This window comes from Barbus barbus, assembly GCF_936440315.1.
Source record: "Barbus barbus genome assembly, chromosome: 14".
Classification (NCBI taxonomy): Eukaryota; Metazoa; Chordata; class Actinopteri; order Cypriniformes; family Cyprinidae; genus Barbus; species Barbus barbus.
The window spans coordinates 16178835-16203364 of record NC_136742.1 but is presented as its reverse complement, the minus strand read 5'-3'; the positions used below and the strand labels follow the sequence as shown (position 1 = coordinate 16203364).

The window sequence follows — 24530 nt, the reverse complement described above, 5'->3', positions numbered from 1 at the left end:
TAACACAAAAAATCACTGACTTCTAGCCTGCGCAGGGAAATTTAGTCTTATCAACACTCATTACTGAAAAATAAAACATGGGTGTTTTTAAAAAAAAAATGGGCATGCAATATTGGTTTTGTTTAAATTATTTAAGAATTTAGTTTAGAGTGATACAATTAGCACAGTGTAAATAATGTATTCCAGGTAGACGTAATAAAATAACTCTACTATGAACTATTCATGTTACAGCCCTTCAGTGCTGGATCGACTGAACGCCCTTCTGGAGCCTGGCGGGTCATTAACCATTAATGAACGAGGAATCATTGATGGAACCACACCCACCATCACCCCCCACCCTAACTTCAGGTACAAACGCATCCTGAACAAACATCACATCCTGCTGAACATTTTCAAACCTAATGTGAAAGTACAGTTCTGTGAAACTCACTGCCTATTTCAACTCAATCCTATTTCTCTTTGTGCTTTTCAGGTTGTTCCTCACCATGGATCCCACACATGGGGAAATCTCTCGAGCCATGAGAAACCGTGGTGTTGAGATCTACATCCCTGGCGAGCATGAGGGAGTGTGCTGGGACACCCTGGATCTAAAGATGGTGTTACACACCCTGGGTGTGACGGGAGACTGCGTGTGTGACCTGCTGATCTCCATTCATTCAGAAATCAAGAACACAATATGGGGTGAGTCTGTGATTGGATCAAAACCTTGATGTTGTTGTTTTATTTACATTTGGGGTTAAAGCAGTGTTATTTTATTATCATCGAGATACTGTTGTAGTTTTTGTTTTAATGTTTTGATTTTTATATTTTAAAAATGTTTATTGTTTTTATTAGTTACTTTTTTGTGTTTTTATTAGTTTATTTTAGCATATCAAGTTAAGGGAAAATTAAATTGATAAGTTTTTTAATAGTTTATTTCAGTTAACAATTTATTTCAAATATGGAAACATTTTTATGGTTTTATTATTAGTTTTCTATAGATTTTTAGATATGTTTTAATGGATATGCTTTCTTTAATGTCCTCTAGACTCACCTGCATCATCCATGTCGTCTCTGCTCCATGCTGCGTCTCTGTTGTCCGGTCAGCTCCAGAGAGGAGTTGATCTGCCCAGTGCCCTTTTACAGGCCTGTGGAGAAGCTTATGCTTTCTGTCAACGCACCACTGCTAACCAGCAGGTACATCAATGTTTGTCCATACACCACGACAAGATAAAATATATGATGCCATAAAGTTATGACACCCCAAACTTACCTCTACTTCCTGTCTCAGCTGGCTCAGGAAGTCATTGAGAGGCAGTTGGCAGTGCTGGACTCTGAGGACTGGGGCAGTGGGCTGCTGTGTGCGGGTGTGTGGCCGGACCGCATCCCCTCAGCCCTGCTGTGCACTGAGGACTCGTGTTTCTCCAGTGTCCAGAGAGATGGACAGGTCCTCCTGTACTGCCTCAACACTCTCAGTCTTTACGGAAAAAGGTCAGAACAACACTATACATACAAATAATTTTGGTTTTCTTTATCGGCCAAGTCATTGGTTGTTAATGAGATTCTAATATTGTTTGTGCTCATGAAAGTTATTCATATTTAAAGTTAATAATTTTTGTCTGCCACTGACATATACTGCACAACTGCGCTCACGCGACCCCAGTTCGATTCCGGTCTCGAGGGTCCTATGCTGATCCCACTCTCCTCAATGCTTTCCTTTCATCTCTCCACTGTCCTGTCTAAAATGATAAAGGAATAAAAAGCGACCAAGAAAAAATAAAAAAGTTTAATTTCTATTTAATATATTTTCTTAATTTTTTAAAAGCATTTCATAATTAAAGTTTGTTTATTATTATTATTATTATTATTATTATTATTATATTTAGCTTTTAGGTTATTTTTTCTGTTTGTTTATTTATTCATATATTATTTTTGTTAAATCAGTATTTTGTTTGTTAGTTTGATTTATATATTTTATAAATAGATAATACACAAGTGAAACTGCAGTTATAACTGAATCATAACAATAAATTCATTGTTAATTTTTATTTTTGGTGTAGTTTTTGAACCATGAAAATTTAAGTTTTTAGTAATTTAGTTTAATTTTTCTATTTTATTATTATTTCAGTTAGCAAAAAAAAGTTTTTTTTTACTTTTTTGTAAAAAACTAAATCAGTAGTTATAATAATATATTATTAATAATTATAATAGTAACATTTTACTGAAATTTTCAGGAATCGTCCACTGAGCCTGGTTGACCTGCAGAGGGCAATGCAGAGCGGTGCTGTGCTGGACGGGCTGCAGTTTTCTGGAGGCAGAGGACTGGACGGTGGAGCTGAGAATGCACTTCGCCTCCTCCCAACAGCAGTTAAAATACTGACAGAAAGAGCTTCTCACAGTGACTGGGTCCTCAGAACCAGCTGGCTCTCCCACCTTACCAAAACATACAAACATGCACCAGGTATGATGTATAAAAAGAAAACAACCTTTGTAATGTTTAATAAAGCTTTTGTTGTCCTGAGCTCATGTTTTTGAGACCTGAGATCATACTTGTGCTTGCAGATGCAGCTCTGATGCAGTTGGAGGCAGGATGCACAGCGCTGAAGGCTGTATTCAGCAGCAAGCTCATCGGGAAAGGCAAATGTCTGGCAGAGCTCTTGCAACCACACAGCACAGGTACATATACACACTCACACATATATACACTTAAAGACCACTTGAAGTAATAATCGGCCTTGTGTTCTTTCTTAGAAAATGCCTAAAATAATAAGTATTTCACAATAAGTGTCTCTTCCTCTTAAACAAATTTCTGCTGATGTAAGGTTCCCTGTGCAAGGAAAAACCATATCATGATATCTCAGTCCAACTGACCAAACAATTCAATAAAGTTCTGATAGATAAAATATATATATATTTTTATTATTTAAAATAAAATAAATATTTTATAAGAAAATAATATTTATTTTCTGCTAAATACTGTTTCATTCTGAAGTCAATCACATAATTGAAGTTAAATGCATTGGGAATTCATTCTTCATGACCTTTTAATATTTATTTATATGGAATACTCAGAATTATAGTTCCAAAAAACCCTGTTATACACAGTTGCTGACTTGTGGAGTTCTTACATATTGTTTCTTCACCAGATGACTACAGGATTCTGGTAGACATGCGCTGGAACAAGCAGTACTTGGACATTTTGGCCAACACCTGCAACTTTGAGGATGAGGAGAGATACATGGAATTCATGGAAGCACTGAATGCTGTTGCCAACAGGTAAATCCTTATCATTTTTACTACAAAAATATTCCAGTAAAATGGAATATGTCTAGAAACTAATGCCTTATGTTTTGAAAGAATCACATTGCTGATGGACCGAGAGGAGAGAGCAGCTTTTAACGGCAGTGCTGGAAACAGCTCGCCTCATAACAGCGCACTTAGGCTGGCCACTGCCTTCTTGAAAGGTACACACTGCCACAGCCTTGTTAAAAATACACTTTTGATATTAGAAGACCATTTTTAAATATATTTATCAACATTCAATGAAAAAGCCTGGGTCGTATGTCACTATTCACATTATAAAATTGGGTTTAATAGGGACGGTTGACATAGGCCACCTGCCTCATCCAGTGCTGGTCCACCTGCGCTCATTCTTCGATCTGTGGGATTCATTCGTACTGCAAGCTGTGCAGTCGGGCCAGCCCTACATCTCCGACCACCTCATGTTTGAGGTCAGAGCTTTATTCCACAGAACATATTCATTATAGCCGTGATGCTCTGTTCTGCAGTTGGTTTAAGGTGATGCGTTTGTGTGTCCAGATCCTGCAGCTGCTGCAGTGGAGGGATCGTTTCTGGCATGTGTGTAACTCTCTGTCTGCGGATACTCGGAGTGTGTGTGTGATGTCCCTGCACTGGCAGTGGGTGCACAAAAACCTAATTTTGCGGCTGCCTCAGCTTTTGATGGGGGATAGTGACTATGAGTGAGTAATGGCTTTATTATGTGACAAATACATCATTTAATGTTCTGTGTAGTGTTTGTTTATATGTATGCTGTTTATGTTCATTTCAGAGGCCAACAGGAGCTACACACAATCTCCATGGCCATCCAGAACACACTTTCCAGCTCTGTGGCTGTTGCTTCTGCTCTGAAGGGCATTCAGAAGACATTAGGAAAGCCACTGCCATTTAAGGTTAGGCGATATATTGAACACAAAGAAATTGTAACATTTTGAAATTCCATGGCATGGCAGTGTTTATCTGTGTTGCTCATTGGGTTACACATGTTCTACTCCAGATAAAACTATCATTCAAACGTTTGAGGGATTTTCTTTTTAATGTGAAATTCAGCTGTATGTTACTAATTGGGAAACAGTCTAGTTTATTTACTATAAAGTCTGTTGTACTCTAACTCTACCATTCAAAAGTTTGGCATTTGTATGTTTTTTTTGAGAAGTCTTCTTTGCTTACCAAAGCTGTGTATCTTTGATCGAAAATCTAGTTAAATATTGTGAAATAGTATTACAATTTAAAATAAATGTTTTAAAATATATTTTAAAATATCATTTATTCCTGTGATGCCAAAGCTGAATTTTCAGCAGCCATTAATCCCGTCTTCAGTGTCACATAATCCTTCAGAAATCATTGTAATATGCTGATATGGTGTGCTAGAAACTTCTTATCAGTGTTAAAAACAGTTGTGCAGCTTAATAGTTTTGTAGAAACCATTATTCATTTTCTCAGAAGATTTTTGTATTGGAAGTATAAGAAGTTTTTTTTAAATATAAATCTTTTATATCATTATAATTGTATTTACTGTCACTTTTGATTAATTAAATTGGTTCTTGCTAATAAAAGGTATTCAGCAAAAAGAAATATTTTTTATAAAAAATAAACTAAGACATTCTTGCAAAAGTTTCAGATGTCCTTCTTTCTGTGCAGCTGGAGGCAGTGGCTGAATGTGCAGCCCGTCTGCGAGTGCTGTGCAGGGCTTTGGATGTTAGGGACCTGCGACTCGACAACAGCCTCGCATCGCTGTGGAAACAAGAGGTGTCTCGTCTCCGTGGTGTGGCCATGGGAATTGACTCCAAAGAAGCTCTACTGGAAGCTTGGGGTTTGGTGCTTCAGGCCAACCTCCTGCTGGAGCCTCAGAACTCAGGTAAACTAGCCACTTACATTTTGGACAGTAATTCGCAAGAATTGTGGGCACGAAGTGGTGTAGTGTGACTGACACAGAATATTCTTATCGTTCTATGCAGGGGTTCTGGAGAGGCTTGTGAGCTGTGTGGATCAGCAGCAGGGTCATATGGCTTCCTGTGGCCTGCTGGACTCTCTTTCAGAAGATAATGAGGAAGAAGTCGGAGACAGTGCCGCACCGGGCAGGGAGGTGTTACTGCAGCTTGCACGCAGGGCTCAACTGTGGCCTGCACTGGAGGAGTTGGCAGTGCTTAACCAAATGAAAGTCACCACAGATCTGCTGTACCTGTCAGTCACACCAAGGTATGATTGCGTTTCTCTACCAAATTATTAATTATTTTAAAACAATTCATCGGGCAGGTTAATTGCATTGTCAGTATTATTGTTGTTTATATACTATTATAATATTTGTAATGATATTATGAATTAGCTTTTATTTTTAGTAATTTAATTTATTTTTCATTTTTATTAGGCTTTTTGTAATTCTATTTAGCTTAAATATATTTCAGTTTTAGTAATATTAGTACTTGAACTTTTCGCATTTTCAGATTTTCAGATTTTTTTTTATCTAATATTTATATTTAATTTTATTTGGACTTTATCTCAATTTGTTTTATATAATTTTAGTAAACAATAACGCTAGAAATTGGAACTTGATTTTGTAAAGTAGGATCTTGCAGCACAAGGCTGTTAATAAGACTTTATTCTGTATAATGTTTTATTCATATGGTTTTGCATTTTTTCGTCTACAGGAGCAGTAAGAAGGCAGAAGATGGTCTGCGCAGGTCCTTCTCTAACCACCTGCGTTTCTGTATGCAGTCGACCCCCATGAATATCCGACAGCTGCAGCCTCTCTGGTTCCTGCTTGGCACTGAGCGGGTCTGTCAAAACACCTTCATAATCATTCTGGTTTTTTTTCTGAATGACCACATTGATGATTGTTGAATTTACCATACAAACAATACAATGATTGAACTTGATCTTTACATTTATCATGCAAACAATACAAACGACCTTTTTTAAACATTCCATTTATAAATGTTATATATAAAGCATTCAATCCTCCATTTACCGAGAAACACATGCTGCACTAGGGACTAATATTTTAATTTCAGTTCATCTCAGTTTTCAAATCTGATCAGTCTTCTTGTAATTCCCTCCCCAGCCTGTGGAGGAGCTGCCGCTGGTGTGGTGTGAGCTGTTGTCTGAGACACTTGCAGTGTTATGGAGCGGCAGCGTGACCTCCGACCCTGACCGCTGGCTGAAGTGGAATCCGCTGAACCCTGAGGAGCACATGAACTCCAGATCACTGTTGGGACCATCTGATACGGTGTGTGTGTGTGTGTGTGTGTGTGGAGTGTGTTTAACTTTTATCTTCATAAATAACCTTGATGTGATGTCTTGTTGATGTGAAGGGTCCTGGCATGCTGAGTCGTGCAGTGTGGTCCCGCTGCATGCTGGGAGTTCTGAGCAGCACTGATGCTGGCGGCCGATGGGATCCATCGGGGTCACACTTCCTGTCATCATCACGTTTGACCCTGGGCGAGTGGAGAGAGAGAACCGGGCAGCTGCAAGATCTGAGTGCTGTGATCTGGGATAATATGGCTATGCCTGAGCTTGCTGACTTCAGGTAGAAACACATCACACCTAGTTAAGGAACACGTCATGTTAGATTTTAATATTTTAGAACAGTATGGCATTTAAATATATATTTTTTAAATATTTAAATTTAAAAAAAAATTATAATTATATATAATTATTATTTTTTGGTAAATGTTTAATATTTTTATAATTGTTAAAATAAACCGTTTTTGTCATTTCTGTTGTGCAGTGATAAATGTAAAATTTTCTGTCTCTCATTTCCCTCTCTCATTCTCTGTAGATTAACTGACTGTAGGTTGCAAGGACTTGTGTTGCGTAGACAACTGCAGTCTCTCTCTGAGCTGTTGTCTCCAGGTTTACAGGAAAGCTATGCAGAATCCTGTGACAGTCTAACTGAAGGCCAGGACCCCATTTCTGCAGCCCAGGAGATTCAGATCTCCCTCAGAGAAGGCCTGCCGGAAAACCTGCTCCCAGAAGGCTTTCTAGATACCCTATTGACATGCTTGACACAGTTTGCACATAACCGGGCACAAGATTCGGTCCAACTTGCCCGGTCTGGAGTTTTCTGGGTGAATATGGGTCTGCTGCAAATTCAAGTTTGGGCTCCACAAACAATTTTTGACCCTGCTGTAAAAAGGGCGTATAAACTCCGCTATGCACAAGAGGAGGTGAGACAAGCTTGCAAGTGGTTGCTTTTATGAGATTTCTAGAGATCTGTTGCAGACTCTCAACTACATGCAACTCAAGATGACTTTCTTTGTGTCTCTCAGCTTGCTTTGCTACAGGAAGAGTGGAGAGGGCGGAGTCTGTCCTCACAGCTCCTCACAGGGGCGGAGCTTGAGGAGAGCAGCACAACTGACAACTTCCAGCATCCTCGCATCAGGTAATGAATATATGACAGATATGAGAGATTTTCAGCTAACATCAACCGATATTGATTAGTGCTGGGCAACGATTAATCGCGATTACTTTAAAAAATATAAAACTTTTTGTTTATATAATATATGTGTGTATACTTTGTAAATTTGCTATGTGTAAAGACACATACAGTATATATTTGGAAAATATTTACATGTATATATATCTACATTCATATAATTTATATTATATATATAAATATATTTAATATACAAACAAAATTTTTCTTAAATATATACATGCGCATGTGTGTTTATATATACATAATAAATATACACAGGACTCACACACATATTATGTACATAAAAACTTATTTTGGATGCGATTAATTGCAATCAATCGTTGCCCAGCACTAATATTGATATTCAGTTATTTATGATCAAATCCCCTAAATATCCTTTTTTTTATACTGTACATCAGGAATATTCAATTAAAGTTCCAATTTCCAATTGGATGTTGAATTCTCTTTTGTTGTTTGTGTGTGTTTGTAGGTACTTGTGGATCCGTATGCAGCAAGTGAAGGAGCAGATTTGTGAACTGAGTCGTAAACAAGCCTGCCGCCCCCCTGACCCCCAGTATGGTCGCCTGTATCAGGAACTTCAGCACTATCTGTGCAGCATCGGCCAACCAGCTGCAGTGGGCGACCTGCTCTCCCACCTCTTGAAGGCCTTACAGGCCCCAAAATCAAGATCAGGAATTCAGGGTTTGTTGAAGGAGGAGGCTGTCTGGCAGGCTTCACAGCACCGCTTTGTCCAGCGGCTGGTCGAGGAGTACCCTCTCTATCCTGACGTGGTTGTGCCCCTACGGGCAGCAATTTTGCAAGTGCAGCATGGCATGCGACTCCTTTCGTCTCAGGTGTCCTCGTCGGTGACTGCCCAACCGGGTCTGTCACGTCTCGTGTCCACTATGCTAGCTTTTCCAAGTCCAGCGGCGTCCTCTGATCTGGCCTGTGCGGACTACCTGTGTTCAAGGGAATGCTTGCACATGCTAAAGAGCCTGGGAAAGCAGCTGCCAGCAACAGAGGTCAGCCGTGTGATCCCAGATCATGCAGTTTTGTTGTTGAATGCGCTGCTGTACGTACAGAGTCACACACTGAGTGCTGGTCATCTCAGTGCAGAGACGCAAAAACTCTTCAGACATGTTTGCCAGGTGAGATACAAAGTACAAATATCCCAAATAATAATTTTATTTTAATTTCAATGAGGTTTTGTATCTCAGATTTGTAATGTGGTGTCCTCTAACTTTTTAGAATAAATGCATAAATAATAATATAAAAAAATTGTATACTAAATAAATACATAATGTGGATGTATAAAAGGTTCATTTTCTATTATGTACTATTTTAATATTTATTAATATTTTGTATTGCCTTTTATTTTTATGTTTTCAGTTCAGTTTCATTTGCATATTAGTGACTACTTTTTATTATTTTTTATTTCTGTATAGCTTTAATTTATATTTATTTCTGTTTTATTTTTTTATTACTTGAACTCTTCAGTTAGTTGCCAAAACATAATTTAATTTTTTTTTTTAAGATTTAAGTTTAGTTTCAAGTTTATCCAGTCATTTTAATTTATTTTAGCTTTATTTATTTATGATCTATATAAAAGTCACAATTTTGAATAGTTTTTTTTTTAGTTAATTTAGTTAGTATATAGATATAGACAGTCTGTGTGAGAAGAAAAATAATATACTGGTTATATTTAAAAAAATAATATAATTAGTTTTGTATAATAATTATGGTTTTGTATCAGACTGTGATGGTTTTTTTTTCAGGCTATAGTGAATGAATGGGACGAGCAGGAGAAGAGAGCGAGTGAAAAAGAGCAGATGGAAGCCAGTCTGTACCGCAGTCGCTCTCGTCTACATGGGACAGGCCTTACAGAGGATCAGCAGGAAGAGAGAGAGTTCAGACGCTCTTTCCCCTCTTACCACAAGGTAAACATGGACTAAAAGGACTAAACATGGACACATGCTTCACAAGTTTTTACGTGGGATTAAATTTATTTACACACATTTCCATGTTTGTTGCTCTTTCCATTGTTGTCAGAGTTTGTCTTTGGATCAACAATGTGTTTTTTCCGTAGGATTTTGCTGATATCACTTCAGAACCTAGTCTTGATCAGCCAATAATCATAGAGGATGACGATGATGCAGATATGGAGTCGTCTAGTGAGACGAGTAGCTTCCTGTTGGTCAGCAGCATGAGCACTGTGGTTCAGGTCCATCAGAGACTCTGTTTGTCTTATGCTCAGTCACTGTGGTACCAATCCAAGCTGTTAACCAATCACAGCAAAGACCGCATCAGTGCCCTGGTTTCGTCATATCAAATCACAGCTCCACTGATAGCCCGCTTCTACCATCTAATGGGTATGAAGGCATGATTTTACACAAATCAGAAATCCTTGGCCCTCACATATCTCATCAGCTGATCTTTCCCTGTTTATCCCTTGCTCTCTCAGACTGTGAAGTGGACCCTAAGTTGATGGGCTCTCAGCTTCTCCTCAGCACTCTGCTCCAGAACACTGTGAGTGGTTCTGGAGGTCCAGCTGGACTGATTCTGCAGAGTGATGGGCCATATGACTTCTACAGAGACCCCAATATGAGTCAGGCCCGGATTTGCCTGCCAGCGCTAGAACAGCTGAGTAAGGCTGTGAGACAGCGCCTGAGCGACTGGCCCGAACACCCTGCACTGGTTCAGGTGAGAGAGATTGCAATGATATGTTTCAGGTTTTTTCAAATTGGGTTGAAGGGACCCCCAAGGAACTTAAGGAAGAGAAGTAAAGAGTAAGAGAAAAGAAAACAAAATGTACACTATTGTTCAAAGTTTGGATTTAATGTTGTTGAAAGTCTGTTACGCTCATCAAAGCTGCATTTATTTGACCAAAAATACAGTAAATTACAACTTAAAATAACTGTTTTCTGTTTTAATATATTTTAAAGTGTAATTTATTTCTGTGATGCCAATTTTTAGGAGCCATTACTGTAGTCTTAAGTGTCACATGATTGTAATAATGAAATCATTGTAATAATCGGTGCTCAGGAAACATTTTCTGTTATTATCAATGTTGAAAGCAGTTGTGCTGCTTAATATTTTTGTGGAAACTATGACACATTTTATTTCAGGATTCTTTGATGAATAGAAAGAAGAACAGCATTTATTTGAAATAACGTGATGTTATAAATGTCTTTTACTGTCGCTTTTGATCAGTTCAATGCATCTTTGCAGAGTAAAATCATCAAACTCATTAAAAAAATTTAATGGTTGTGTATTTTAGGCTATTTATTATTGTTTTTATTTTGTCTTGTTTTTAAAGAAATGCTTTGAAATAATATTTATTGTGAAAAACACTCTACCAATAGATCTGAATTGAATTAAAAATATTTATTTGGCAGGTATGTACATCTAACATTAGTGAGTTAAAATGATGCACTTAATTTGATAAAAGAAATTAATAATTTGCTTATTAATTGTTTTCTTTGTGCTTTGTATCGTGTACATGGCTATTTTCTTGAAAATCTGTAGCTGCATTTATATTTTAAGGAACAGATGCATCTCACAAAGGTTTAATCACAATTTGGGCTCTAATATTTGGCATCAAGTAGGGTAAAAACCCCTTAGTTTAATTGACATTTGAGACATAACTTCTTTGAAACTCAGTTTGCTATGAAGTGTGTTAAAACTTTTGGCTATTTCTCAAATGCCCTCTTTTATATTATGTGTCGCAGATCACCATGGTAATAGAGAGGATATTGGCGTTTAGTCTTTCCAGCCCCCTAGCAAAGTTCCTAAACGGTCTGGAGATCCTACTCAGCAAAGCACAGGTAGGGGAATCAGCTCATACTCTCTAGTCAGTACTGACCATTTGTGCACAGCTTAGGTCATCAGTTTCAGATATCAGTTTGCGATCAGTTCTTCTCATTTTTCCGCACAGGACTGGGAAAACAATGCTAGCCGGGCAGTGTCTCTTAGGCATGAGCTGGAAGCTATCACACAACTCATCATTCAGTGGAGAAAACTTGAGCTCAAGTAAATAATGAAACGGTCTTAAACTGTTGGTGATGGTTAAAATTTGTTAAGTTATTTTAATCTGCTATATGGTGGTCTAATTGGTTTCAACTATTGTATCTCTGCAGCTGCTGGTCGAGCAGCCTAGATAACGCGCAGAAGCGCCATGCTGAGAATTCAACCAAGCACTGGTTGTCCATTTACCAACTCATAGAGAGATACCTACAGGAGCAGAGGACAGACTCCAGACATGGTGACCGAAATGTACAATAAATGTGACCCTGGACTACAAAACCAGTCTTAAATTGCACGGGGAAATTTCTAGCAATAGCCACAAATACATTGTATGGGTCAAAATTATAGATTTTTCTTTTATGCCAAAAATGATTAGGATATTAAGTACAGATCATGTTCCATGAAGATATTTTGTAAATTTCCTAACGTAAATGTATCTCAACTTCATTTTTGGGTAGTAATATGCATTGCTAAGGACTTCATTTGGACAACTTTAAAGGTGATTTTCTCAATATTTAGATTTTTTTGCACCCTCAGATTCCAGATTTTCAAATAGTTGTATCTCAGCCAAATATTGTCCAATCCTAACAAACCATACATCAAAAATACCTTTCCAAATACCTTTGGAAAAATTGACACTTAAGACTGGTTTTGTGGTCCAGGGTCACAAATGATTAATCACATTTTATCTGTTTGCATTGAATGAGACTTTTCTTGTCCAATAGATGACGGTGTGGAGAATCTTTCCCTCTCGTCAGTCTCATCTACCCTGCAGGCCTTCATTGAAGGCTCTACCTTAGGAGAGTTTTCTGTTCGCTTGTCCATGCTGCTTGGTTTTCACTGCCACGTCCTGCTGGCTCCCAAACAGGAAGGACATGGTAAGAGAAATCTGGATTACAGCATATCCATAGGGACAGAACAATACATATACAATGTTGCTACAGTACAGTTTGTTTTATTTGAACTTTTATAGTACTTTGTGTATTAGTGTATTAGTGTGACAAAATGATGACTATGTAGGGCTGCGATTCCTAAACCCGATGCTTTTGGGAAACGCAGCCCAGGCCAAATTAAATGAATGACTTCTTCCTTTTATCCTCACAGACTCGCTCTGCAGTTTGCTGTGGAATCTCTATAAATATTACACACAGTTCTCAGAGAGTGTCCAGGCCAAGATCACCCAGCTGAGGTCTCCTATAGAGAAAGAGCTCAAAGTAGGTGGAATCAAAGCAAGCAAGACTACGGTCAGATGTAATTTTGTCTCCTTTTATGGAGTTAATGTAATGTTTATCTTGATACTTATAGGATTTTGTCAAAATCTCCAAGTGGAATGATGTCAGTTTTTGGTCCATCAAGCAGTCAGTGGAGAAGACACACAGGTGAGGGTGATTGACTAAAAGTTACACTACCATTCAAAAGTTTGGGGTCATTTTAAATTTATTAAAAAAGAAAAGTTTTTTTTTTTAACTGTAGTAATACTTTCTTTACGTTTGATCATATAAATGTAGTCTTGTATATTTAACATATTGCTAAAACAGTGGGTATCAAACTGGCTGTGATGGTTTAAAAAATAAAGTTATGATATTGTGTCTGTGATCAGGACCCTGTTTAAGTTTGTGAAGAAGTTTGAGGCAGCACTGAAGGAGCCGTGTGCACCGTGTCTGGTGGAGCAGGGCAGTAGCAGCAGCATGGATGATGTGGATTCACAGCCTGAGGAGACTCCTCTGCACAGGGTTCATCGGGCACTGAGAGCTGCCCTGCCTGGAAAAGGCAGAGATCTGCAGGTAACATTACCTCAAGCTGAAATTTCATCCCTTTCCAAACAACATGACATCTTGAATTCTAGAGGATTTTCTTATCATGATCCTTATGGTGTTTCTTTTTGTAACAAAGCTGTATTTCAAACACTTCATGCATCAGGCTGATGGTCCAGAGGCACTCTCATCTGATAAAGAGCCCTCGTCTCTCCAAGCCCGTCTGCCTGTCCTCACAAGGAAGATGAAGAAGTTGTGTGTTCAACTGGTAAAGAAGACCACTCTGCCTGAGCTCTCAGAAGACCTGGATCAGTTCACAGGTATCACTGTTTGCCTTCATTTATAGACTGAGAAGTTTATTTTGTGTTTTTATTATTAAATTAGGTTATTTTATGCTGTCATATTTGCTGTCCTCAGGTTAGTTTACTCAACATGTCATGTTTGAAATGTTTGTGGCTTATTAAAGGCATATGTGAGGGTGTATGAATTTTGAAAATATCTCATGAATGAAAAAACTTAACTCTTTCTTCAATTTGTTATTGTTCCAGCTGAGATAATTACCAATGTGCAGGCCCTGCAGAGCCTGGCGGTGGACCGCAGCATGGAGCAGGAGAAGCAAAAGGCAGAGGTGAAACACATCCTTCTGCAGAAACAGAGAGCACTAGCTGATCTCTTCAAGATGCTTGCACAGATCGGTCAGTCTGAGTCATTTCATGTGGTGTTAGAAAATTGATTTATAAATCAAGATTCTTATGGTCCTGAAAGAAACGTGGAAATATTACTATTAAATTATAGTAGTTTTTAATTATAAAATGAATAAATATTTAATAACAATAATTATTGAGATAAAAGTTCATTTTTATTTTATATGTTCAAAAATCTATTCCTTTTTCTACAATCTTGAAGTGTATGCAGACATCAAATTGATTTGGCTGATTTTGAGTTTTGTTTCTTTACAGGTCTGTCCTACCGTAAGGGTCTGGCTTGGGGTCATACAGCAGACCCAGGTGAGACACTGTGTCTGCAACCCATGGAGATGAAGATAGCCCTGTCTGCAGTCAAAACACAGGACAACAAGGAGCACACGTATGTAACCAGCATCTACAGACTGGTGCCTGTCATAGAGTTAAGAGTCAGAGCCTGATTTTGATAGTAATAATGTTCACAGGTTATTTGCGGAGATGATGGATGCGTGGGAAGGCTGTGAGAAGTATTTCTATAGATCCTGGGCCAGACGCAACGCCTTGCTGACGGCATTACAAAGCGCTGTTAAGGTGAGGGCCTCAAACCGATATAATGAGCAAAATTAAATGTCTATTTTAGATTAAAAGTTTTATTGTGGTCCTCTGAGTGCTGCAATAAGGGATTTATTTATTTATTTATTTTTATTCTTGCTCTGTCCTTCTAGGAGCTTGGGCTTGGAAATATACAACGATGCAGAGGTTTCTCTTCTCACCTGTTTAAACTTTTGCTGATACAAAGAGGAAGACTTGCCGGACTCACAGAGCACTGGGTCCAACTCAGGTACTGTCCTTTCAAGATTTATTAGATAGACTACCATTTGTATATTAAGCAGCACAACTGTTTTCAACATTGATAATAAGAAATGTTTCTTAAAGGGGGCATAACACGCACAGTTTCACCCGATCTCATGTTAATCTTGAGTACCTATAGATTAGTACTGCGTCCTTAATATCTCTATCTTTAGTTTTATCATATTTATTAAAGAACTATACAGCTTTATGATTCTCTCAGAAAAAAGCCGAGCTCCCGGAGGCGCGCTGTGGAGTGACGAGCACTTGAGCGCCGGTTGCCAACAAAACACAGACATTTGATGCTATTTCACTTACCATCTGCAGTTCTGAATCATGATCGGGATGTTTTATCACTGCTCCATCTTTCAGTATCAAACGATGTGCAAATCCAGCATCGAACTGGGCCTTGTTTATAAAACGTTCGTCAACAAACGCACTTGCAAAACTCCGTTGCTGCCCCAGAAAAACAAAATGTATCGTGTTTATGTAACGCTGGGTTCATCGGGAAGCTGAACAAGGTTATCTTTCCCTCACAACCAAAAACACACTTCTTTAGAGACATTCTTCGCGATCGAGTCCAATGCAGTGCAGCCGAATGATGCACTTTGAGGGGCGCGCTCTTGCTCTCGCTCCAGTCGAAGTGTGCGCGGGCGCGTTCTTCCGGTAGAAATGCCCATACAAGGAGTTCCACCCTTCATGACGTTATGAAGAGCCATGATTGAAAAAAACTTTCCGAAACTTGTAAGAAGCCCGGAAGTGTGTATTTGGCACAGAAATATTCTGTTATACGTCCAAATCGTTTTTTGAAATTTTGGCCATGTTTAGCATGAGAATCCAACTCTTTAACAGTGTAAACAACTCAACATGCACGAAACAGCATGTTGATTTCTGAAAGATCATGTGACACTGTGACAATTTCTGGTGAGAATAAGACACCTTTATAAACGTAAAAAAAACATACCGACTCCAAACTTTTGAATGGCCCACTTAAATACTATACTTTCTGTTTTCATGTTTTCTGATTCTTTTCCTTTTAAAACAACAGGAAGTTGATTGACAGTATTCAGAGCATCAAGTCCGACACTCATTGCTCTGAAGATGATGTCAGTGGTCTCCCTCCTCAGAAGACTCTCCAGCACTGGATCACCAGGGCTCAGTCTTCAGTGCTGCACTGCTCTGTTGTTCTCCAGCAGCTCTCTTGGATCCTCCAGTGCTGTCCTGAAGGTTCTTCTGCAGCCCCTACTGAGGCCAGGGAGGGGGGGGTCATGCAGGGTCAAGCCACACTGAGCCACCCGTCTCCCCTGCCCCCACACATCCAGCCACAGGCGTGTTTGCTGCGGAGAGGGGAGCAGGCTTGGAACGAGGTGCAGCAGAAGGTGGAGAACCTAATGAAGGAAGTGAAAGACCTAAAAGAGAAGATGGATGGATTGGCCCAGGAATCCACTGAAAGACTTGTCCATAGCTGGTAAGTATGAGAAACACATCACATTTGAATTGAACTGTTCAGGAAGTGTGGAAATGTTGTCAAAAGTTTTGTTTTTTGTTTTGTTTTATTTTATTTATTTTTTTATTTTAGTTTGTTGCTTTATTTTATAGGCCTGGGGAAAGTCATAATTAAAAAGTTTGGGAAAATTTCTATAGTGAATTAATTACATTTTTATTTGTTTTTAAGCCTAGAAAAGTCATTTCTACAAGTGAATTAGGTTTTATTATATTTTATATTTTACTTTTATTTCATTTTATTTTTTTAGGCCTAAAAAAGTAAAAAATGTTAGGGAAATTTATATAGTGATTTTTTTTTTTACATTGTTTGTTTGTTTGTTTGTTTGTTTTCTTCAGCATAGAAAATCATTTGTAAAAATTTGGGAAATTTTCTGTAGTGAAGTTTATTTTATTTTACTAGAAGTCCTCAGTAACAATGTCATGGACATTTTTACATTCAGTCTCAACTCTGTTCCTAATCCATCACCCTTTATATTTAAATTATGCATCAACATTTATATCCTGTCTCCTCCTTATAGGGATCACTTCACACTTTGCTGTTCCTCTCTGGACCGGCTAGGCATCGTGGTGGGTCAGATGCCGGCTCTAGAACAACTCTTTACTCCTGATGGTGTTCCGGTCCTGCATACCCAGCCTGCCCTCATCTGCGGTCTCCAGGCCGTAAGGACCGAGGTGGAGACCTGTCTCACAGAGTTCACCACCTGGAAGACTCACCTGCTTTCTATCAGACAGTCACAGAAACGTAAGAACACAGAGTGCTGTTCAGACCTTTGACATGTCCTTTTCTAACTTCCTCTTTCAGTTGGAAATACAGTAATACCAGTGTTGTTGTTGACTAAAGCTGTTCAAAATAGTTTTGTATAAAGCTGAAATAAAATAAAATATACATATTAGATGGAAAAACTAAAAATATAAAATGAACACTAAATTTAATTAAACTAATATTGAAATAAATTAAAGCTAAATACAAATATAAAAAATAAATTACTAAAAACACATCTTGCTTGCAATTATAATTTATAAGTGTAGTCTATCTATATTGATCTAAATTTACCTCTTTTATTTTTCTTGGCTGCATGCAGGACATTCCCATCCATTTTCTGCTGAGTTCTCCAGGCAGCTAGAGAAAGCAATAAACATGGTTCTGTGTGCGGTTCAGATGCTTGTTAAGAGGAAGGAGAAGGAAAAACCAGAGGATCAGCAGTCAGAAAGCAAGAGAGGTGGGAATTCACACAGGATTTTACACAGAGCATGTTCCAGGGGATCTATTTGTGTGTGTGCTCATCTATTTGTGTGTGTGCTTCTCTAGAGAGTGACTCAGAGGTGGCAGAGGAGCTCTTGAAACCGGGACACTTGGGCAGGTTACTGGAAGAAGACCTGAGTGCAGATGTGTCCAGTCTCTCATTACCAGAGGTCAATGGAGTCGTAACAGAGCTACTGGAGAGACTTCGATCACACAGGGACGACTGCCAGACCCACCATCTGCAGGTCAGTCGCACACATACATAAACAGTATTGTCTGCAAACAGATTAAGTCTGAAAATGACACTGGATGTGTGTGTATTGAATATTTTATATGAAGGAACTGAAAGAGGCATGTAGGGGTGTGGTGCGTTTGGAGCCCATGCTGTGTCTGTACTCTGAATTGGTGAGGTATTATCTGGCTGTAATGATGGGAGCTCACCGTACCACAGGAAAGCTGCTGTCTGTCCTCGCTAACATCTTCACTGAATTCGCACAGAAGGTACATTGTCTTGCGCTTTCCCCTCATTGGTCACTGGAGCCTTTCTGAATCAGAATTTGTCAATCTGAAAAGCTACTGTTTGCAACATTATTATTTAGTTTGAATAAAAAATTTAAAAAATTCTCCCCCAAAACATTTAATTGTCCTTTTTTTCTTTACATTTTTGTTATTCTGTCCTTTTGTCTATCTCTTTCTCTCCCTCTCTCTGCTTTCACTCTACAGGGTTTCTGTCTGCCTCAGGAGCTGATGGGAGGAGGAGACGGTGAGGGAGCGACAGAGTTCCATGATTATGAGGGTGGAGGAATAGGAGAAGGTGAAGGAGTCAAAGACGTCAGTGACAAAATCGAGAATGAGGATCAGGTAGCATGAGTAAACCAGCATTTGAACATTTAAACCATGTGATATCTGGAATTAATCTGAATTGGTATTGAGCTTACATTTTACGTTATACTGAATTCTCACTTGAGTAAAACTTCAAATGTGACCCTGGACCACAAAACCAATCAAAAGGGTCAATTTTTTGAAATTGAGATCTACACATCATCTGAAAGCCGAATAAATAAAGCTTTCCATTGACATATGGTTTGTTAGGATAGGACAATATTTGGCCGAGATACAAATATTTGAAAATCTGGAATCTGAGGGTGCAAAAAAAATTAAAATATTGAGAAAATTGCCTTTAAAGTTGTCCAAATGAAGCTCTTAGCAATGCATATTACTAATCAAAAATTAAGTTTTGACATATTTATGGTAGGAAATTTACTAAATATCTACATGGAACATGATCTTTATTTGATGTCCTAATGATTTTTGGCATAAAAGAAAAATCGGTAATTTTGACCCGTACAAAGTATTGTTGGCTATTGCTACATATATACCAGCGCTACTTATGACTGGTTTTGTGGTCCAGGGTCACAAATCTGAACTGGAGTCGAAATTTAATTCTGAACTGGATTCAATTTGAAATTCTGAACTTGATTGAAATTTAAAACTGGACTGGTGTCAAAATGAATTTCTGAACTGGAATCTAAATTAATTTCTGAACCTTTGCCTTTGTACAGGTTGAAGACACCTTCCAGGAGGGTCAAGACAAGAAGGAGGAGGAGCAAAATAAACAAGATATTAAAGAGGAGGACAATGCCATTGAGATGTCTGACGACTTTGATGGAAAGATGCATGACGGCACAGACCATGAGCCAGGTGACTGCACTTACTGTTACTCCAATTAGATCACAGATTGAACTGAAAATGGTTTTAGCAGGTGCAAATAGTACAATATATAACTTGAATTTTACAATCAATCAAATATTAGAAAAAACAATGACATGAATCTCTCGTCTCCGGTTTAGGGGAGGATGAAGAAGACTCTGATAAGGAAGAAGATGAGGAGCTGGATAATAAGATGGGGGATCTGGGTGATGGTCAGACAGATACTCTGGACGAGAGAATGTGGGGAGATGAGGATGATGAGGATGATGCTGACAGTGATAAAGAGGAAGAGTCTGGTCCAGGAATGGATCAGGGAGAGTCAGAGCTGGTGGCAAAGGATGACAACATGGATGCTGGAGAGTCAAACAAAGATAAGGACCAGGACAAAGATCACCCAAACGATGAGGAAGAAAAGGAGAAAATCCATGAACAGCTGGATGAGGTCAGTCCTTTACCATTTCTATTGTTTTTTTGTTTGTTTGTTTTTTTAGACAGTGTAAAACGGACAGGAAGCAATATGAGAGAGAGAGAGAGGGGGGCGGGATCAGGAAAGATCCACAAGCTGGGATTCAAACTCGTGATGCTCGAAGCGCAACGGCGCTATATATTAATCTTCACCATTTCTTTCCCTCAATATCAAAACTGTGGAACCCAATGGAAGAGATTATGATAATAGGTATATATTTAACAACATGTTCATGTGTGTGTTTGTAGCGTGAGTTTGATGAAAATGAAGTAGACCCGTACCACGGTAAGCAGGAGAAGGCGGCAGAAACAGATGCCATGGACCTGCCAGATGATCTCAACCTGGATGAAGATGGCAAGGATGAAGAGGGAGGAGAAGGAGACGGTATGTTCAGTATTCAGGCATCTCCTCTAACAGAAGATATATTACCATTCAAAACTTTAGTGTTTGTAATATTTTGTAAAGTCTCTTATGTTCACCAAGGCTGCATCAAAAATACAGTTAAACGGTAACATTGAAAAATATTATTACAATTTAAAATAAAAAAAAATATTTTAATATATTTCTAAAAATATAAATTATTCCTGCAATTGCAAAACTGAATTTTTAGCATCATTACTCCAGTCTTCAGCGTCGCATGTTCCTTCAGAAATTATTTTAATATCATGATCATTTGCTGCTCAAGAAATGGTCGTGCTGCTTAATATTTTTGTGGGAATCATGACAACATTTTTTTCAGGATTCTTTGATGAATAAAAAGTTCAAAAGAGCAGCATTCATTTGAAATAGAAATCTTTTGTAACATTATAAATGCCTTCACGATCACCTTTGATCAATTTCATGCAGCCTAACCAAAAATAATATTTCTTCAAAAAAAAAAATCTCAATAATTCCAAACTTTTGAACGGTAGTGTACATGTACCATAAAATTAGTTGAACTCTAATTATTATTAATTTGTGCATTGTTTTTTTTACACACGTTTTCCTTTTGTTTCAGAGGAGAATCCATTTGATATAGATGACAAACTCATGGAGGTGGATCAGAACAAGGAAGAAGAGAAAGATGGATCGGAGGAAGGTGGAGATGAGAAGACAGATGAGCAACAAGAAGGACAGATAGAGGAACAGGGAGAAGACGACAAATCAGAAGAGAAGGAAGGAGCAGAAAAATCAGAGAATCAAGAGTCTGAAACAAATGAAAGAGGAGAGAATGAAGAAGAGGAGGAAGAGAAAAATAAAGGACAGGAAGAAGGGCAAGAGGAGAACAAGTCCATACCAGCTGATCAAGGGCAAAAACCAAAGGTGTTGTTCAAAAGTAATTTGTTATGAAAATGTGTAGTTATACAAACATGCAGAGGAAAAGACTTTCCTAATAATTGAAATTGAAATTGACATTTCACAGGAGGAAGAGAATGAGGGTGAGGATGATGAAGCACAGATGGAATCTGCAGAGAGGAAGGAACATGCGTCAGATGGACAGACAGGAGAGGAAAACGTTCAGAGTGACACGGCAGTAGAGCTGGCTGGAGCTGCGTCAGAGAGAGACCAGGCAAAGGAGGTGCGCAAGTGTCAGACTTACAAAAAAATTTGGTTTTCTTAAAAGAAAAAAGAAATAATTTTTTATAAAATTTAACTTTTTTTTTTTCTCCGTGTGCCCTTGTAATCTTTAATCAAAAACATTATGCCCATTAATGGCGGGACAGTAATCGCTCCTTTCCTGTCGCCTGTCTCTCACATGAGATTACAGCAATTAGCAAACAACAATGATCCAACAATCCAATCAGTTATCAGTTCCCAACAGATATGAAGTCCCCTTTCACAAACATATACTTCACAATAGGGAAAATTAGAAATGATTTCCAGGCCTGGAAAGTCATGGAAATTTAATAAAATCTTTCAATTAAATTTCTAAAGTCAGTATAAAATTTTGGAGCTCAGTTAAGTAAATCAGTTATGTAAATGATCCATGTCCACAGGAGGACGGCAGCGGGGCCGCAGATGCAAGTCAGTCTGAGGGGCACGACTCTAAGCTGATGGCCAGGATGAGTTCACACAAACAGAGGCAGAGAAACACGCAGGTCAGTCAGTGTGTACCATAACGTCCTGTTTCACTTGACAATTATTTGCTCCTTTATTTAATTGAGGTATTTTGTTTTGTTGCTGAGAACAGTGCAGTTTTAACATAAAGGCATGAAGTGTAAAATATAGAAAAACTGATGTCCTCTTATTTATTAAATTTTTTTTAACCAGAGCTTCAAACGCAAACCTGGACAGGCAGATAATGAACGCTCAATGGGTGATTATAATGAGCGTGTGAATAAACGTTTGCGTACGGTTGACAAAAGAGAGGAGAAAACACAAGATCAGTCTCAGCCCAACACACAACAGGAGTCTGACCTGTACGAGCATGTAAAACATGGAGAGGAGAGATACGATGCTCAGACATATGGTGAGGATTTGTTTACTATTATGTATAAACTTTAATTTTTTGTAAAGTGCACACTAAATGTTTAATTTTGTAATTCAAAAATGTTGAGCTGTGTGCTATGAGTAAGACAGGTTTGAATCCTCGCTGCAACGTGCTCCAATCCATGTAAACTTCTCTGATTATCTTCATAGATGCTGCCAGTGCAGAACAGCAGAAGCCGACTGGTGTGAAACAGGAAGAGGAGGATGAAGAAGACGACATTGCAATGGATGTGGAGGAAGAAAAGGACCTGCAAGCCGTTGAAGCCCAGGAGCTTAAACCAGAGAAACTAAACGACAATAAAGCTTCTCAGAAAGGTGGAATATTAACATCCACCAACTGTGTGCACATACAAGTAACCTGTGTCCATGTTTAACGTCCATCCATTCTCATCAGGTTTGGAGTGTGGGGACATGGAGGCACAGAAACAGGCCGATGAAGAAGAAAAGGAGAAGCCAGAGACAGAGAGGAGCAGTAATGAAGAAGAGCTGAAAGAGAGGAGTGATGAATCCACCATCCACACCGTGCCTGAATTACTGATGGACATGCAAAAGGTATGTTGATTTATGCTTACTCCAGAAAGTTTGTTTTTCTGAATGAAATTAATACTTAAATTCAGCAAGGATACATAAAATTAAGCAAAAGTGACAGTAGAGGCATCTATAATGTTGCAAAAGATGTATATTTTGAATAAATTATTGAACTTTCTAATCGTTAAGTTGTTTCCTGAGCAGCAAATCAACATATTAGACTGATTTCTGAAGGATCATGTGACACTGAAGACTGGAGTAGTGGAGTAACTTTGCAATCACAGGAATAAATTTATATTTTAGAACAGAAAACAGTTATTTGAAATTTGAATCATATTCACAATATTACTGTTTTTACTGTATTTCTGATCAAATTAATGCTGCCTTGGTGGGCATAAGAGACTTTTTTTTTAAGCGTTTTGTAACGTTTTGTAAAAATTTGTAATGATCCCAAACCACTTGTGTCTAATCTACATTACATTCAGCATACAGATTTTACAGCAATTTGTGTTCTATCAGGTACCACTGAAGAACCCAGAAGAGTTGAGAAGAGAGATGGAGCTGCAGTTGGAGGCCTGGCAGAGACAGACTTTAGGATCCCAGGAAGAGGTGACACCCTTCATAACACCAGTCACATGACAATTGAGCTTCTTCTCTTTACCTCAGATATTGATACGGTAATAAATATATATTTTTTAATTAATTAATCCATAGTTTTTTTCCCCTTCTTACTCCATGTCCCTCAGGAGAGTGCGGCAGCGGCGCTGTGGTATCAGTACCAGACCCTGACGTCTCCTCTGTCTCAGCAGCTCTGTGAGCAGCTCAGGCTTGTCTTGGAGCCCACACAGGCTGCCAAACTCAGGTCGGTCTTTAACCTTCCCATCCGGCCTCAAAAGAAGCATTTCTACTTAATGAATGATAAGTAACTGTAAAGGAGTATCTTCTCCGATGTCGTTCTTTCATTGGTCATATTTATCAGTTCAGACCCTCAACATTTGGGTTTTCTTTCAGTTCTCCTCAACCATTAAGTTTTCAGTTTTACATTAACACTATTTATTGATCCTAAACAGGGGAGACTTCCGCACAGGCAAACGGCTGAACATGCGCAAGGTCATTCCTTACATCGCCAGTCAGTTCCGCAAAGATAAGATCTGGCTGAGGAGAACAAAACCCAGTAAGAGAAACTACCAGATCTGCCTGGCTGTGGATGACTCCTCCAGTATGGTGGACAACCACTCCAAACAGGTACAGTCTCCCAAAATCACTGTAGATATTAAATATCACCTACTGAATTCAACCTAACTAGGGCTGTCCCAATATTACATGTGTAGTATTAACATAATATCAGTGTATATATATTTTTTACAGTTATTATTCAGTTATTCTCAATACTGATATATTGCAACACCCCTAATTTGAACCTATTAAAATGGAAAGATGTGTTACCCTATTTATTTTAATAAATATTTTATTTGATATTGTGTGTGTCTCTGTAGCTGGCATTTGAGTCGGTTTCTGTCATCGTGAACGCTCTCACACTTTTGGAAGTGGGTCAGGTGGCTGTGTGCAGGTGAGTTCAGTGGAGGTTCTTTTTTTTTTTTTTTAC

The 24530-nt window shown here is 38.5% G+C and overlaps 1 protein-coding gene across 1 annotated transcript in view; it reads left to right on the top strand.

The window, feature by feature from the left end:
- Positions 1 to 24530, top strand: part of LOC306880269 (midasin-like) — a 48833-nt gene that overhangs the window by 22040 nt on the left and 2263 nt on the right. The window contains exons 45-97 of the mRNA XM_079433702.1: positions 232 to 348; positions 473 to 681; positions 1028 to 1176; positions 1271 to 1470; positions 2214 to 2440; positions 2542 to 2655; positions 3126 to 3255; positions 3337 to 3443; positions 3577 to 3710; positions 3799 to 3959; positions 4049 to 4169; positions 4918 to 5134; positions 5235 to 5475; positions 5925 to 6051; positions 6338 to 6502; positions 6588 to 6802; positions 7055 to 7442; positions 7545 to 7657; positions 8184 to 8841; positions 9469 to 9630; positions 9780 to 10062; positions 10155 to 10393; positions 11422 to 11517; positions 11628 to 11722; positions 11830 to 11954; positions 12442 to 12594; positions 12821 to 12930; positions 13022 to 13095; positions 13317 to 13500; positions 13637 to 13790; positions 14019 to 14165; positions 14430 to 14556; positions 14639 to 14744; positions 14879 to 14994; positions 16051 to 16470; positions 17027 to 17250; positions 17591 to 17728; positions 17818 to 17996; positions 18091 to 18252; positions 18475 to 18612; positions 19314 to 19452; positions 19602 to 19903; positions 20176 to 20311; positions 20925 to 21229; positions 21330 to 21485; positions 21904 to 22005; positions 22178 to 22376; positions 22547 to 22711; positions 22791 to 22948; positions 23444 to 23533; positions 23671 to 23786; positions 23995 to 24169; positions 24421 to 24494. Of these exons, the coding sequence (XP_079289828.1) occupies positions 232 to 348; positions 473 to 681; positions 1028 to 1176; positions 1271 to 1470; positions 2214 to 2440; positions 2542 to 2655; positions 3126 to 3255; positions 3337 to 3443; positions 3577 to 3710; positions 3799 to 3959; positions 4049 to 4169; positions 4918 to 5134; positions 5235 to 5475; positions 5925 to 6051; positions 6338 to 6502; positions 6588 to 6802; positions 7055 to 7442; positions 7545 to 7657; positions 8184 to 8841; positions 9469 to 9630; positions 9780 to 10062; positions 10155 to 10393; positions 11422 to 11517; positions 11628 to 11722; positions 11830 to 11954; positions 12442 to 12594; positions 12821 to 12930; positions 13022 to 13095; positions 13317 to 13500; positions 13637 to 13790; positions 14019 to 14165; positions 14430 to 14556; positions 14639 to 14744; positions 14879 to 14994; positions 16051 to 16470; positions 17027 to 17250; positions 17591 to 17728; positions 17818 to 17996; positions 18091 to 18252; positions 18475 to 18612; positions 19314 to 19452; positions 19602 to 19903; positions 20176 to 20311; positions 20925 to 21229; positions 21330 to 21485; positions 21904 to 22005; positions 22178 to 22376; positions 22547 to 22711; positions 22791 to 22948; positions 23444 to 23533; positions 23671 to 23786; positions 23995 to 24169; positions 24421 to 24494 (9342 nt within the window). The remainder of the gene's footprint in view (positions 1 to 231; positions 349 to 472; positions 682 to 1027; positions 1177 to 1270; positions 1471 to 2213; positions 2441 to 2541; positions 2656 to 3125; positions 3256 to 3336; positions 3444 to 3576; positions 3711 to 3798; positions 3960 to 4048; positions 4170 to 4917; positions 5135 to 5234; positions 5476 to 5924; positions 6052 to 6337; positions 6503 to 6587; positions 6803 to 7054; positions 7443 to 7544; positions 7658 to 8183; positions 8842 to 9468; positions 9631 to 9779; positions 10063 to 10154; positions 10394 to 11421; positions 11518 to 11627; positions 11723 to 11829; positions 11955 to 12441; positions 12595 to 12820; positions 12931 to 13021; positions 13096 to 13316; positions 13501 to 13636; positions 13791 to 14018; positions 14166 to 14429; positions 14557 to 14638; positions 14745 to 14878; positions 14995 to 16050; positions 16471 to 17026; positions 17251 to 17590; positions 17729 to 17817; positions 17997 to 18090; positions 18253 to 18474; positions 18613 to 19313; positions 19453 to 19601; positions 19904 to 20175; positions 20312 to 20924; positions 21230 to 21329; positions 21486 to 21903; positions 22006 to 22177; positions 22377 to 22546; positions 22712 to 22790; positions 22949 to 23443; positions 23534 to 23670; positions 23787 to 23994; positions 24170 to 24420; positions 24495 to 24530) is intronic.